The sequence below is a fragment of the Dermacentor variabilis genome, chromosome 2, assembly GCF_050947875.1.
Source record: "Dermacentor variabilis isolate Ectoservices chromosome 2, ASM5094787v1, whole genome shotgun sequence".
NCBI classification, from domain to species: Eukaryota; Metazoa; Arthropoda; class Arachnida; order Ixodida; family Ixodidae; genus Dermacentor; species Dermacentor variabilis.
The window spans coordinates 48366199-48381977 of record NC_134569.1 but is presented as its reverse complement, the minus strand read 5'-3'; the positions used below and the strand labels follow the sequence as shown (position 1 = coordinate 48381977).

General features: G+C 47.2%; 1 protein-coding gene across 1 annotated transcript in view; it reads right to left on the bottom strand.

Annotated features, from left to right (window-relative positions):
- Window positions 1-15779, bottom strand: part of CtsB (Cathepsin B) — a 31990-nt gene that overhangs the window by 7786 nt on the left and 8425 nt on the right. The window contains exon 3 of the mRNA XM_075680428.1: window positions 5191-5315. Within this exon, the coding sequence (XP_075536543.1) occupies window positions 5191-5315 (125 nt within the window). The remainder of the gene's footprint in view (window positions 1-5190; window positions 5316-15779) is intronic.

Sequence of the window (15779 nt, the reverse complement as noted above, 5' to 3'; positions counted from 1 at the left end):
CCGACGGCGCGCTTACGCACTTGCGTTTTCGGGCATGGATAGCGGAGGCTTCACCAATTTCACTCAGCCTCGCATCACGAGGCCTCTTGAGCACACTACCCTTCCCCCAAAGCCTTGGGCTCGACGGAAGGCGGCGCGCTTCCTCCCTTCTTTCCTCCTTTGAGTGCGCAAGATTGAGCCGCGATCACCGGCTCACCCTCGCATGCTTTCACTCGCACATACAATATACGGCGCGCGGTGACGATTTTATTGCCGTTGGGATTTATACGGAACGTCACGGCGACGGCAACAGCCATGGTGGAAATGCGCCTGGAGTGTCCATATAGTTGAATAAAATTGCTTTTGTGGTAAAATATAAAAGGCAAATAGCTCTAGAGTTGCTCTTCAAGAACCTCGTGGAAATATCTGGACATGAGAAGGAAATCTTAACTGGAATTAATGAACAGATTCCCCAGCCCCGTTACCTATGCTTGAACATATTTTCCGTCTTCTGCCATCTTTAGCCCTTCTGACGAACGCTCGCTTCAGACAGATTTCACTGTTAAAGTACTATGGATTGCACGCTCTATTATCTTCAGTCGATTTCCGAGCACTTACTTCTCCTGTGGAAAGCCGGGTCAGTGCATTTTCCTTCAATGTGAAGCGTCGTTGACCACCTTTCGCTGTAATTTCCCGTCCTTATCTTTTTAAGGCGAAAGCCCCTAGTGGCTCGTTGCGCGATGGCCTTGAAGAAATGACTGTGTCGAGTCGAGTGGTAAAAAAAAAACACGTGACCTTCTCCGAGCGAGCGGCGGCTGGAGAGAGGAACGAGCGGCGTGCGCAGACAGAAAAATAGGTGTATCGTCGCTTACGTCACGCGGCGGCGGCGGCGGTTGTGGCGACAGTCGACTGCGAAACGTGAAAGACGGCGATGGGGGACACTCGGCTGGACCTATCGGATTGCACGGTAGGCCACGGAAGTACACTACGGCCGAGGATCTTCGCCAAGCGAGAAATAGGGTGCGACGTGCGAAGCGGCGGGAGCAAGGCGTTCGACCGGGAGTGCTGCTTTCCCTTGCATAAAGGATACAACGTAACTGGGTTCGGCTTGTGCTGTACATCTGTAACACTTACTGGCGACAAGCATGTTGCACCTTGCGGTAGTGCATAAAGTGCTTGCATCTGTCATCATCATCATCATCATTTATTAACCCTTAAGGACCCTTAACCGGGCATTACATAAGGGGGGGGGGGGGGGGGGAACAGTATTGAAATAACATATAAAGAGCGAATGCTATACAACAATGAATCAACTACGTTACAAGTACAGAGCACGCACACACACAAAAAGGATACAGTACCTAGGTCGACCTGGTCGACACTAGGTCGACCTAGTGCGCCACACGTGTACTTCACACTGCGGCTCGTTATGTCTTGCAAGGTCTGGCCCTCCGGTTGTATAGCTTAATGCATTACTAAGTGTGCAGCAGGCTTTCGGCTTCGTGTAACGTGTTGCCGAACTTTCTTTTCTGTCTCTTTCGTTAATTGTTCCTTCTTTCCTTTTAATCTTTAATGGTACGACCTCTTTACCTCCGAAATTTTCTTATTTTGTATTGAAGAATAACTAAACGATGGACGACTTACTTGCCGCCGTTCCACCTCCATCGTGGGACATTTTCCTTCAACTCCCTCTTCGTCAACACGCGCTTACGATGAATGTTACAAATTTATTATCATTTAAAGCTGTGAGCTTTGACCGAAGTCACGTGGCAATTCGCGCAGCACTTCACAAATACACTGACCCTGAATAACGTTAATAGGGATGCCGTTCCTGCTGTAATATCATTTCTTTTCTTTGTCAAGTGTTCTTTCCCTTATTTCTTTTTACCAAATTTGTGTTGTAACTCTACATTAATTATTGTCCTTTTCAATGTTTTTTTTTTCTTCTCTGTCTTGCAAGTTTTGGAATTTTTTTATTCATTTCAGTCCCCCATATGTGACAAGTCCCTCTCGTGGCTACGTTCCTTGTGTTAAAATGAACATCAACAAGATCTGAGGCTCGCACGCCCAGAATTGCATACAACAAATGCTAATACACCGACTACCAAGACGTGCACTATGCGCGTTCAGAGTTTCTGTTAGCATTCGCAAAATATCGAGTGCTCTAATTGCACAGCTACGAACGGCACCGGCTAATGGGTCGGGTCATCGGATAGTGCTTAGCCAAATGGTTCCCGTCGAGGACTTTGTTCCTCGATGAAGCGCCTCGCCCTCGCTATGTCTCGTCTCCTAAGTGCTTACACACTGCCGTCGCTATTTATGCAGAGCAAGAGATCCTGGAAACACCTATGCGATAACATGCCTGCAGAAATCAGCCTCTGTTACGGCTATTTCTTCTTTTTTTTAACCGATGTCTGAGCCATATTTTGAATCGCAGTTGAGCGTGGTAGAGGATTGTATAATGTGATTAGATAACAACGTTGCATACATAGTAAGGGGCCCTCCCTTACTGGTTTGACAAGAAACAGGTATAAGTGAAGGTCTCTCGAAATGCTATTGCTCCTACCATAGTCATTAACTTGTTGATGATGATGATAACGATATCATATAACGGGACAGCCAGAGGAGATCGGAGGGGTCATTTGCAATTGTATTTCGCTGACATACGGACAGGGTTCGCGAGAGAAAAAAATGCGAAGATTGCGTTACTAAGTAGCTAATTAATTTTTAATTACCGAGCTCTGGACATGCTTTGAAACGGCAGACTTAGCTGGAGGCATTCACCGTTTTTAAAGACAAATGCACACCGTAAGATACTTCTATCGGCAATCGTCAAAAGTGGGAAATCTCAGGCTGGAGCCAATGTTTCGACAAGGAAACTTGTTTTTTGTCAGGACAACTGCAGCTCAATGGAACAATAGAGCTTCAGTGACGCGCATAAGACAGCGAGAGAGAAAGAGAGTAAACTTCATTTAATAAAGTGGATGTGTTTATAGAAGCCCTTAGCCCAGAGCCTCGCTGGCGAATTTCGTCAAGTGCTGTGGGAGAGTTGCGAGCGATGAGCTGCATATTGTGTGTGGCGCATCAGGGTATCTTGCGCCGCATGCGCATTGTGCTGAAGGGTGGTGTCGGTAAACTGTTTGCCTGCGCTTAACTTAATTAACTTATTAACCCTGGCTTTGGTTAGGTTTAGCACTGATCTTGGAAAGATTCTTCTATGCTCTCGCTAAGTGCGTAAGAGAGACGCATACGAGAGATAAGTTTGACCTGGTTTGGACCAGGGATGTCAGGAAGGCTTGTGTAGTGTGGCGAGGGCGAGCTGGTCAACTCTTTCAAAGACAAGGAAGGTATAGTGCACCGTCATTGTCTTTCCTTCTTGCCCGTGCCACTTAACTGTCATTATCGCAGCGCCTGTATTTAAAACGAATATCCCAATAGTATACACAAGTACAGCTCAGTCAGAAGCCTTTGTTTCGACAAGAAGAGTTGTCTTCGTCAGGGAACCTATTTTTTGCCCAGACGAAGGCAAGTACCCCATCTAGAAACATCGGCTCCAATTTGAGGCTTCCCTCATTCGGCCGCTGCAGACCACATCGAGGCCCCATCTTCCGGTGAACCCTTGTCTTGATTGGATTACTAACAGCAGCGTGTTTCAGGACGTCGGCTTTCAAAATTTCAATTTGTCGTTTCTCCGTCATTTGCGCAATCAGAAACTTGATGCCAGACGCGACGCTGCGTTCCAGTTTGGTCGTGGAACATGCACGTTCGTTCTCATTTAACTTTAGCTAGCCCGCTGCGTACGCATTATAAATTCGAGTGCGTCACCGAACGCGGTTTGCCTCGACAGCATTATCATCCTCTTATCATCTTAAGAAAAAATTGTTCATGCATGCACAACTCCAATGCTAACTGACGCCGTCTGGTGGTACCCTAATACAATGCGTCAATGTGCTGTAATTCGGTAGAGAGAGCGAGTGAGAGAAAGAAAAAAAGAATGCTTAGAATTCAAGTGCGATTTGTATTCCAAGGAGCCAGCTGCTATCACATTTGCGAGCGCCTTTGGTCTGTGCGCATTACACAGGGCGCTGCGCATTGTATTCTCCGACTGCCTATCACCACAGCGGCTTCGATCAATGGAGCTCTGGATTTAAATTCTGCCGTCCGACAGACGACGATGCGAGCGTACAACGGATCTCTTGCGAGCCATCTGAAAGTTTACATCTGCGACGAGACAAGCGAAGCGTTTCGCCATCTCTTTGTTCATTCTATGTCGCAAGTGTTCCTTCAAGGCAGAAGCGACGGCCGCCTTCTTCATTCCGGCTTCTTCAAGAGAACTTGACGGTATTGTCCTTTAAGTGGCGATAAGAATGTACCCATCAAAGTCTTCTTTTTCTCGAAAGCTGAGGCCCTCTCTAAGTTGCTCAAGCAACTATCGGGCCGTTTCTTAGTTGAGGTTTAAGATTAGGTTGTCAGGTCTGTCGAAACGAGCTATTTTTGTGTGACAGAGCAGTCTTGTGCAATGGTCTGCCTACCAGTCAAGTACATATCACCTGAACATCTCCAGAACAGAACTCCAGAACAGGCGTTCGCTGTACTACTTCGCTGGTTGTACGCTGCATTCGTATGGTGTTACGTGTCTCGACAATGACGACGACGATGGTGGTGGTGGTGGTGATAATGATTACTATGACGAGGTATGAACGGTGCACGCGATAGAAAAACAGGTGGTGAAAACGAATGAATGGACACTTTGGTTCTGTTGCTTGTCTGTCTATTGCGCCGGCTATACTGTATACCGCCCCGTTTCGACCGATTACCACAATGTGTTTAACGATGGCTAACACAATGACAAACAGTGCGTGAATCTCTACGAGCCACACTTTTTTGGGTGACCTGGCTGCAGTTTACGACGCACACTTCGGCTTACCAAGCCATGAGTTGATTTTCTGTAAGCTTCCTCTTTCTCTTTCCCCAGTGCTGGCTAGAGGAATGTACCTCAGGCCGACCTCTGTGCCTTTTGTATCACTAAACACTTCTCTTTCTCGATATATATCTATATATATATATATATATATATATATATATATATATATATATGTAAGCCGGCGGGAATGTGGAAGCAGGCACTATACCGCCATACGAAGGGGCAAACGAAGGGATTCTGCACAAAAGACAGTGGAAAGCTCAAAACACTCGATCCTGTCCACTCACCCCATCCCGCAGGTTCGGCAGCATGACAGCAAATCATCAGCGGAAAGGTGGACGACCGCCTTCGGTCCTCCAGCTGGAGAATGGATGCAGGTCCGGTCCGACATGGCTTCCACGGCCCCAAAAGCCTGTTGAACGAATGATCGGGGTACGTGGTTTGGGCGAGTTGATAACTGCAGTCCGTCCATGACGGCGGCATTTTTCGCTCAAACTGGGACGAAGATACGTGAAGAGACTGACGCAAGCGCACGTTGCGTTTGTGCGCCTCCTCACGTGTTTTTATCCTCTATAGTTAGAGGGGAAAGAAAATCCCCTTCATGCATCGCTGTTGAACGAACACGCTCCCTTTGTTTTTGCCGTTGATGTAGACAAGATAATAAATGGAAATTCTGGTTGCTTTCGACGCAAAACTGGGACAGAAATGTCTTGCGCTAGTCAAGTTCATGTTTCACTTGCTCATGTCATTGTTGACTTATATCATATCACAAACACAAAAAATAAAAATAAAAAGTCACTTGTTTGTTGCCAACCATGGCCGACTGACCAATACTTTTTTACGGTATTAGGCTGCACGTGCTCCTGTTCATCAATTACTGCTTTGGGTGCTCATTGGCGCATCTTGTGCTAACAAAACTCAAAAGGCTAGACGCCAAGGTGCGACATCTGACTTTGCTGCGGCATGGTATTATGGCGCTATCTAGCGTGCACATGGCGAATGACGGTTGTTGCCTCCGCTATTTCGGTGAAAACCCTTGCGGCCCCAACTACCTTTCTCATTGTGTTTTTTTTTATTGCGTGATTATACTTATGACGCGCAGAAGGTTTCAGATAAGATCACGCCGCCTAATCCAAACTCTAATTCACAAGTAAAATATTGCTTTATTGCGTATCTCGGAGGCACATGTGATACACAGGAAGATTCAGAGAATAGGCTTCCCTAATCGATGAAAACGCTACGTATAACTTGCTATCGCCAGTAAAGTCTTGCGTGATTATACACATCTAGAAGAACAGATCCTCTGAGCAAGAGAGATTAGTCGAAGGATTAGCGGCGTGCGCTTGTACGACGTCATTAGCACTCTGCAGTAAACAGAGAGAAAGGGAAAAGGATGTATTGAAAGGCAGGGAGCTTAACTTGAGGTAGTTCCAGTTGGCTACCCTGGACGGGGAAGGGTTAACGGGGATAAAAAGAAAAAGAGTGGAATGGGGTGATAGAGAGAAAGAAAGACGAACACAAACCGCGTACACTGAAGAGCGGTATAGGGGGCAGCGTTCTCAAAGTAGTTCGTGAAGCCCAGTATACAGCAGGAACCTTAATAACGCGAGTAAGGCCTTCAGCGCGGATGCTTCTTGGTTGCACTGGCCTGAAGCTCTGAGTTCTGATAGTGGACGATTGTCCAACTGGTCGAGTACTCTGCACATCACTTGTCTCTGCAGCAAAGAGTTGCTGTATATACCTGGCCGTCCATCGCGGTATATCAGTTTCGTTCTTCTTTTCTTTATTTTTAGTGCTGTTCTTATATTGGCCTGTTTATATGTGACATGCTCTTTCAGATAAAGCGGTGTTGGAAGTCAGCGCTGTGCGAGTCCTCTGTTCTTTTCATATGTTGGTTTGCTCCTAATCCAAAAACTACGTAAAATTTGCTATCGAAAGTGTACATTTTGCGTGATTACACATCTCGGAGGCACATACGACGCACCGCAAGGTTCAGACAAGAGGCTTCTTTAGCCAGCGAAAACACTAAGCATAAGCTAAAGACGGGTGAACTCGGTCTTAAACTTTGATCTTTGCCGCATGCGCATCAACTTGCACCCTCTAAAATATAAAAGAATATATATAAAAAAAAGATAATGCGGGTTCCACTTTCGCGGCAGTAAATTCTTGCCTCGCACAAAATTCCATTTTCTAGAGTTTCTCGTACGCTACGATGCAGCACGTTGACTGTCCTGCAGTGGAAGACGTTCGTACTGTTTGTGATTGAGTAGGAGCAAGCGGGACATGGCACCAGAATTCCAAACACAGCACCTTCCATGCCTAAGTGAAATTTGCACCCTCGCACTGCGAGGGCCAAGAGTCACGCGTTCCGGCGAGAAGGTGTCCCGAAGAGCGCACGAACGACCGACAAGAAGGAAAATAAATAGCGAGCAATCACGAACAACCATGCGCAAAAATGTCTCGGCAGTCACTCGGACGAGCACAGAGTTGTCGCGCACTGCAAGAAACACTCCAGTTGGTTCTTATTGGTTCAGTTTCTTATTTCTAGCGTCAGAATTGTATACTTTGTGCATCTGGGCGGCAAAATAAAAAGAAAAAGAAAAGTTTACGCAGTTTCAACAAACATGTTGAAATCTATACGAAGCGAAGCTATATAGTGAAACGGATAGATAGGTGATATTCAACTAACCAGCGATACGTGCAATTATGTTTGCTTTCATCAAATGAAACGTATAATCCCATGCAATTTTTTATGTTTCTGCGCCATAAGCTTTAAAGACTTCTACTGTAGTTGTTTATCATATACGGAAGCTTGATACATATAAATTCCCTAAATTCGCATTTCTAAGCGTGCGAATTATGTTCGGAAATTATTAGGAGGCTATTTGCACGTCCCTTGAGTCATGTTTCCTGCTTCGAAGGTGCGGCAGAATCGCCTAATCGCAGTATGCCGCGCCATGCGGGCACTTTCGAAATCTCACGAAGGGTCAGTGATCTGCGGCGCCAAGTTTAGATAAACTATGTAATCCTGAGCGTTGCTTGAAGTGTCATTACTTTCATTAGGTTTCACGTTAGTTTTCACTTCGACTCTTCCTTCGGTCATATGCTCCTCGGAAAACATTGTGACTCTTACAGGAATCGTTGGATCAAAAACTGTTAAATTTCGGCGCGCGCTAGAGAACCTCAGGGGGCTCAGATTAATACGAAAAACTAAACCTCGGCGACCTTCATAGCTCATTCTGCAGCTTTCGAGCGTAGTCAGCTATTGTCGTCTTTGCGAAGTAAATGCTACCTACTATAGCGGTGAAGTCATGGCATACGTTATTAATGTGTTAGGCGCATCTGTTATCAACGCGCAACATTAACGCACCACAAAATAAAATATATTATCATTTGTACGTGCTACCTTCAGCGCGACGTAGACGAAAACGTGAAGACGACGACAGGAAGCACGTTTTGTCGCATTCGTATTACCGTTCTAGCTAAATCTGTGCGATCATTGGAAATTTCTAATATTATTCGATACCTAGCTCTGTCCCGTGTGAAAGTGTTCGATTAGAGAATTCTATATTCGATTTCTTCAAATATTTGATCGTGGTCGTATATGCGACATAGGTTAGTACACACTTATTGAGCATGTCAGCAATGGAAAACGATCCATGCATTTGCTCCACCGCTAGTCTCAAGTGGCCACTGTAAGCAAAGGAAAAAGCGCAGTGAGTACCATTATGCTCTTTCCGATTTTGTATGTTTGAAAGAACTTTTAAGTAGCATTGAAGGAAATAAACATCTTTTTCGTCCTTTTGTCACACCTGCCTATGTTTCTCAGAAAACTATTTGCTATTTGATTTCAACATTTTTTTTAAATATTCGCGTTCTATAAGACTAGCTAAAAAAAAGACAGAATAGTGTAATGCTAAAAGTACTTCTTCTTGGGCAAGTTGGTGCTTATATTTCCGAGGTGCACTTTGCGGCGAAAAATACATTTTTTGAAAAGGGACAGAAGAAGGGAAGGAAGACACTGAAGCGCCAACAATTGGGCCCTTCCTGTCTTCCTTCCTTTCTTCTGTCCCCTCTAAAGAAATGTATTTTGCGCCACAAAGTGTACCTCGGAAGTGTGACCTTACTGTACGTCGATGTCGCGCTGAGCCTATCACGCCGCACTGTGCAACTCGCCTCGCCGAGGCGAACAGCTAGTCCACATGATTTATTCATTCGTCGACGACTCTTATTCATACAAGCCCGGGTCACCACTTATCCTCTGAAACTTTTCCATCGGAAACACAAGCTGATCTCGCACTTACTCGCGCCATGCGTTAAGTGCAGTTGTATTACGTCTCCATGGGAGCTGGGGCCAGAGAACTAAACATCCGTGTCCCGGATTACAACTCCAGCAAAAAAAAAAAAAGTGTACACGCGAAACGCCTGTTCGTTCCATACAAACTGATGGCCTCGGTTTGTTTTTGTTTCTTGCTTCTTTTTCTTTCGTTTCTTCGTCCCCTTTTGCTTGACTCTCCTTTGGGCACGCCATGCCACAATCCGCCAGCCCTCGATCGCTTGTCTGTTTTCGCTTCCTAACGGGTCGATAAAAGTAAGGAAAAAAAATGATAAAGCTACGAAAGTTTCTCGAATCGACCAGGATCCCGCGACTACCGCGCTAAGCATGTTATGGGCCTGGAGAAACCGACCCATGCATGTTATACATCGTCCGTCCGTTCCTCACTCTCTCCGTCTGTGTGTGTGTGTGTGTGCGTGCTTGACTCCCGCTCTATAGGTGCGTTTTTCTTAGTTTTCCCGCGGCCGCCACAGCTTGCAAACTGACATGCCAAACTGCCGCGGCGCACCGCGGCGGCTTATGTAATTAGAAGCCCCATCGATCAAAGGGCGAGGCAGCGAGCTCTTCGCCGTGGTTCGCGGGACGCTCTCCGGAGCCCATTCGCACAATGCAACCGGGCCTGCTCGTCGCGCGTCGTTCTATTGATTGGCCGTAAACGAGTCGATCGAGCACTTGCGGAGAGCACTCGCGCAGGTTTGGCGGGGCCTGACGCCCCGTTCAACGGACGACCAATTACGGCTCATGGCGCCGCAAAGCGCGCCACGTGTACGCCGGTAACTTTTTTTGTGGTTATCTTATTGAACGTTTTAACGACGACCGTACGCGCGCCGTACGCCTTGCGCGGTTGACTGCATAGCTGATCGGAGGTGCGCCTGCGCGTGGGAGGGCTACGACCTCCGTTAAAGATGCGGCAAAGCGTTAATCACTGCTACAGATAGCGCAATAACGGCGCAGTGCAATATGATTAGAGGCGAATTTGCCCACAAAGCTCTATATAACACAGAGATAACTTGCACGTGTTCTTTTGTGATGATGATGATGGTGATGATGATGATGATGATTACTATTATGATGATGATGATGATGAATTGTAGATATGCCCTTTGCATCGGCCAAGCCCTTGGAAGTGCCCTAGACATTGTATTGTGCGGTCATTCCGCCATCTGTAGGCAAGTATGCTGTACCAGCTAGCCACATTTTCAACATATAGCACGTTACGTAATACTATATGTCGCAGGCACCGGCAGCTCGTTGATGGGCGCAAAGCATGCGCCACACCGGAAATATACAGGGACTTCAAAGTTTAAAGTATCACTAATTTTAAAGAAAACGTAACGCTAGTCGCGCAGGTGTGTGTGTGTGTGTGTGTGTGTGTGTGTGTGTGTGTGTGTGTGTGTGTGTGTGTGTGTGTGTGTGTTTGTGTGTGTGTGTGTGTTTGTGTGTGTGTGTTTGTGTGTGTGTGTGTGTGTGTGTGTTTGTGTGTGTGTGTGTGTGTGTGTGTGTGTGTGTGTGTGTGTGTGTGTGTGTGTGTGTGTGTGTGTGTGTGTGTGTGTGTGTGTGTGTGTGTGTGTGTGTGTGTGTGTGTGTGTGTGTGTGTGTGTGCGTGTGTGTGTGTCTAAGCAGCGGAGGCTAGTACGCAGTGCATATCGTTGATTCCATGAGTGTACTGTGGCACACAATGAATGTGTTCTGTAGAATCGGTGTCAGAGTTCTGTCTACATTCAACTTATCTCTCCTGTTCTTATCGCTTGACTCGTCGCCTGCGCTGTTCGCCTTGCACAGTTGTTTCCACGTTGGTTTATGCATTTGGATGGAGGCAATTCCCGATCAAGCACAATCAATAAGTTAATCATGAAAAAAATTGTGAATTTGGAGAATCTCGCCATACGGAAATCGATTAAACGGTATTACCGCTTCAACGGAACAACTGTCTTATGGTTGCTTGGTTTTGCATAGAGGCAATGCACAATAAAATAGTTATTCAATGCTTGGGCGGATATTTATACCCAGTGCTCATGGAGTACAAAGGCACTTTATTTTGGGCGAGCGCAGACATACACGTTCTGCACACCTATAACGAAGAGAATTCTACGACGTCGGAAAAGGCCAACGCCAAGGTCGCGTACATGGGGCCGTGACGCAGTCCAAGTCCTTCTTGTGCCACAGTTTGTCACGCACAAAACACGCAAAGCCAAACGGGTTGTCGATGAAGTCCCGCTTGAAGATGTCAGTCGCAGCCGTTGCCAAAGATAGACGTTCCTCGACCTTGCGACGCTGGTATATGCAACGTCAGCAAGTCGGGCTTGTCGCTATCCATCCGTTTCGGCAGCGCGCTTGGCACGCTTGTGCAATCTGTCGTTCTCCGATCGCTTCTGTCGTTTTTGGCGGTTGGGGCGTTTCAACGCCATGTGGAGAAGGCAATATCAAGGGACGGGTGAAAGTCGGGCGTCCCCACAAATCATACCTGCTATAGCAATTCTCTGCTGTTGACCATAACGAATGTTTCAAAAGAGCACCTAGTGTGCCATTGAGCTTAATCTCTCGGTAAACGGAACTCCTGATAATCGAAACATAGCTACGTGGTCCCTTGAGTTTTCATTTAAGGAGGGTCCACTGTACTTTCTTAATTTCGCGATTACGGTATATGTGTATATTGGAAACTTGAGGAGAATTGTAGTCGAAGGTGATTCCATTATGCCTGTTTCTTCAACAGCGCAGCAGCATCGAGCGGTGTGACCTTCGTGCTATCTATCGCTTCAACGCAAGCTGAGCTGCGAGAACACAGCACACACAAAGGTATGAGCCGTCGGCGCACCTAGACTCTGCCTCCGACGCAGATCGCTTTCAAGATACGGTCAACGTGGCCGCGTGCGGACACGCATACGCACTTGCTGCCAAAGTACAACGACGCCCCCTCCCGGTGGCTCGAGCGCGATGGAAGACGGCGCGCATCCTCCCCGCTTTTCACCCTCGTGCACGCGAGATTGTGCAGCGATTGTCGCCCTCCATCGCACGCTTTCACTCGCGCATACGGCGCGCGGCGACTGTGTTATCGTCCTTCGACTTTATACGGAGCATCACGGCTACAGCGACGACGACGGCAAGAATGCACCTGGCGTATACACGTAATTGCTATCGCAATAAAAGATTGACGGGACGTCCCCTGGGAGTTGTCTAAATAGGCGTAAACATTGTGCCGCTTGCTTATCTCGGCCCGCTGTCATTATCGATGTTATGAAACTTGATTCGACCAGTATAAACCTTTATCAACCGTTATCGGTCGTTATCAACCTTACCTGACTAGATCCGCTCCTTATCAACCCTTACCGGTTGTTATCAACCTTATCGGTCTGTATCCAACCCTTATAGACCCTTTCCGGTCGGAATCAACCTTATCACAATCGACCCGATTCTTGTGAACCTTTATCTTTCCTTATCGGACATGATCCAACTCTTATCAACTCTTATCGGCTCTTATCAACCTTGTCGGACATGATCCCGCCCTTATCAACCCTTATCGGTGCTTATTAACCTTATCAAAATTTCTCCGACCAATACAAACCCTCATCGCTCTTCAGCACCATATCCAACCACGTCGAGCCCGTATCGACCGTGATAAGACCCATATAACCCCTCATCACTCCTTATCATTCTTATCAACTCAATAACTGCTTATATGTCATTGTTGCGTGACGCGAAGCTCATGAGCCCTTAGGGAGTGGTGGCATTTCTGTCGGTGTACTAAGGCCCCAGCGGAAGGCGTATCCCGCGACCGGCAAAACGCATCAGGGATGTGGCGTTTGGCATCAACTTTTCGCAAACTCTGAATTTTTCTGATGTCTACAATGCTCCAAGACGACTCCACGTGTGGTCCTAGAGATAGCTTTTGTTCCACGTGGAATCATCGAATCTTTCAACAAAGCCTTCATAGAAACTGTTCTCTTTGACGTTTATTTTGTACTACAGGTGCACCGCATTCATGTGGTTCAGATATATTCACCCCTTCAAAGCGTGAGTGTTTAGCCCAGGGGGTAAGACACTCCTCGGCTTCTGAGCGTGGGTCCGTAGGTTTGAAACTCACCACCGCCAACGTTTTTAAAGCGAAAGCTTTAGTGGCCGCGAACTTGCGATTTCGCCGTGGCCGTGCTCCGAGGAGGCACATGACTTCACGCCGCGTTGCTCATCGTTGCGCTCGCCTCCACTCGTTTCGCCAGCTGCGTCGCATGCCTGATAACATGACGGAGGACTGAAAAGGAGAGCTCGCGTGCGCCGCAACCACAGTTGAGGCGGCAGTATGGACGGCGTCAATTCTGATAAGCAGGAGGAGTCCTGGAATCGACATCGGAAAGAGATGAAGAGGAAACGATTCGCCCAGGAAACAGACGAACAGCGCGCCGAACGACTGGCTAAACGCCGCTACATAGCTAGACAACCAGACTACCCTGGACTTGCAATCAAGATTAACCAAGGCTAACCATGCTGTGCTGATAAGGTTAGTTCTCACTCTTGGTTGAAGCCGCTCTCTCTCTCTCTCTCTCTCTCTCTCTCTCTCTTGTGCATGCGTCATTTTGCATTCGGATTGCATGAAAATCCTTAGCCCCTTCAGAAGGCGAAGTTTGAAAGAAATCATCTTCAGTTTCTTTTTCTCTTCTTTTCCTTTTTTTTTTATTTTCTCTTAAGAAGCCCCACTACTGTAACTCTCATTTCCTCAAGACAGGTACTGCGAACAGCAATGTTAGTTAGCCATGTTAGCCATGTTAGCGCAATTTTAGTACTTCTTATGAGCGCCTTGTTAGCGCCAGTTCGACAGCATGCAGCTGCATCTGCGACTGACGATCAATGGCACATAGGTCAGTAACACCGTATGCGAAAGAGAACTTGCTATTGCGAGACCCTTCAGTTGCACTTTTACGGTGACAGCTCTTAGTTTTCTTGTTATATGTGCATATGTGCCAACTCTCCAAACAGTTCCCTTTGCTAATCTCCTTCTATAACCGCGTCAATAAAGAACTGTATAAAGCGGTTCTTTTCCAATGCTCGCTTTTGCTATCGTTCTCGGAGATCGACTCATAGGTCCGCGCGAAGGAAAAACGCAATTCGACCGCAGATTCGATCCTTTCGCCGAGCCGTAATGTGGTGAGTGGCGAAACGAACCTTCCAGGGGTTATGCAAGCGTGTACACAGTAGCGCGATACGGGTGCTTGCGTGCCTCGCCATTTACGTAGGTGCTGTACCTGACGCTCCACGCGATAATACCCCGCCATTTGTTCCACGGCAGTACTACGCTATATACAGGCCATGTAGCATTCTCATTCGCGAGTCCAACAGCATGAGCCTCCGCCCCCCCCGTTCCCCCCCCCCCTCCGCCCTCTTTGCATTCGTTATTCGCAACAATGTTCTTTCGTGTAGACGGGCGTCACGTGGTACAAACGTAGTTCGCGGATCGGCGGGCCGCGCGCAACCGCGTTGCTTATCTATAATTCCGCGCACGGCAATTGATATTGCTTGGCTAAAACATTAGCAGAGTTGCGCAGGGAGAAGGTCGTTTCCTAGCCTTCCTTGGCACGGCGCGCGACTGCATCGACAGGTCTTGCTCCGCTCGGATACAACGAGCGTGTACTTCGACGCCGAACGCGTTTACACTTTGGGCTGAAGCATATAGCTGCACCAAAACTATATTGATTGATTGATTGATTGATTGATTGATTGATTGATTGATTGATTGATTGATTGATTGATTGATTGATTGATTGATTGAAATCATGGCAATTGTTAATTGGGAAAAGCGGATATCTTATGCACTGCTTTGTTGGTCGAGCTTCGCCATTGGCTCGCTTAATTTATCTATATCTTTGTTTTCGTGCTTTTTTCACGGTGACCTGCACGTTTTCTGTGCTTACGATCGCAATGTATGAAAGTTATACAGTGTAGAATCCGGGTTGCCATCCTATTGTGACTAATAGAGATGAGAGGAAGACATTGAGAAGACACTGCTATACGCGTACGCGAGCAAGGGACCACGATGTGTAGAGAAATCTCTCGCTGAGCTGCCACCGCGGACACAGATCGTTCTCTGTCGCTTTACTCAAAGGCCCGTTCCGTGAACTTAGTGTTCGCCAAATAGCCCCAAAGTAGAAACATTGTGCGAAGCTATACAGACGAAAGTTAATGGCAAAAGCTATCAAGTCAAAAGCCAACGTCGTTCTGATAATACGGCGTCTTATACACACTCAGAAAGAGGACAAAGACTACAACGCCCCTCGGGTGCCCTTGTGGAGTCGGAAGGAATGAAATGATCGTTTGGTTATGCATAATGCATCGCGAACGGAGCAACCTTTGTGGATGGACGCATAAGTGGGAGCAAAACGCGCTCGCACGCCGCGTTGAAGGCCAAAGTCATTACGCTGGCCGCTCCTCGCACGCGACTGCTTTTGATGACTTTGCGTTGGCTACTTTTACTGGGGCGGCGTTCAAGACAGATTACGTACTTGACGCGGGGCACGCGACATTCGAGCTCTTGGTACCATCCGTACGAAATGA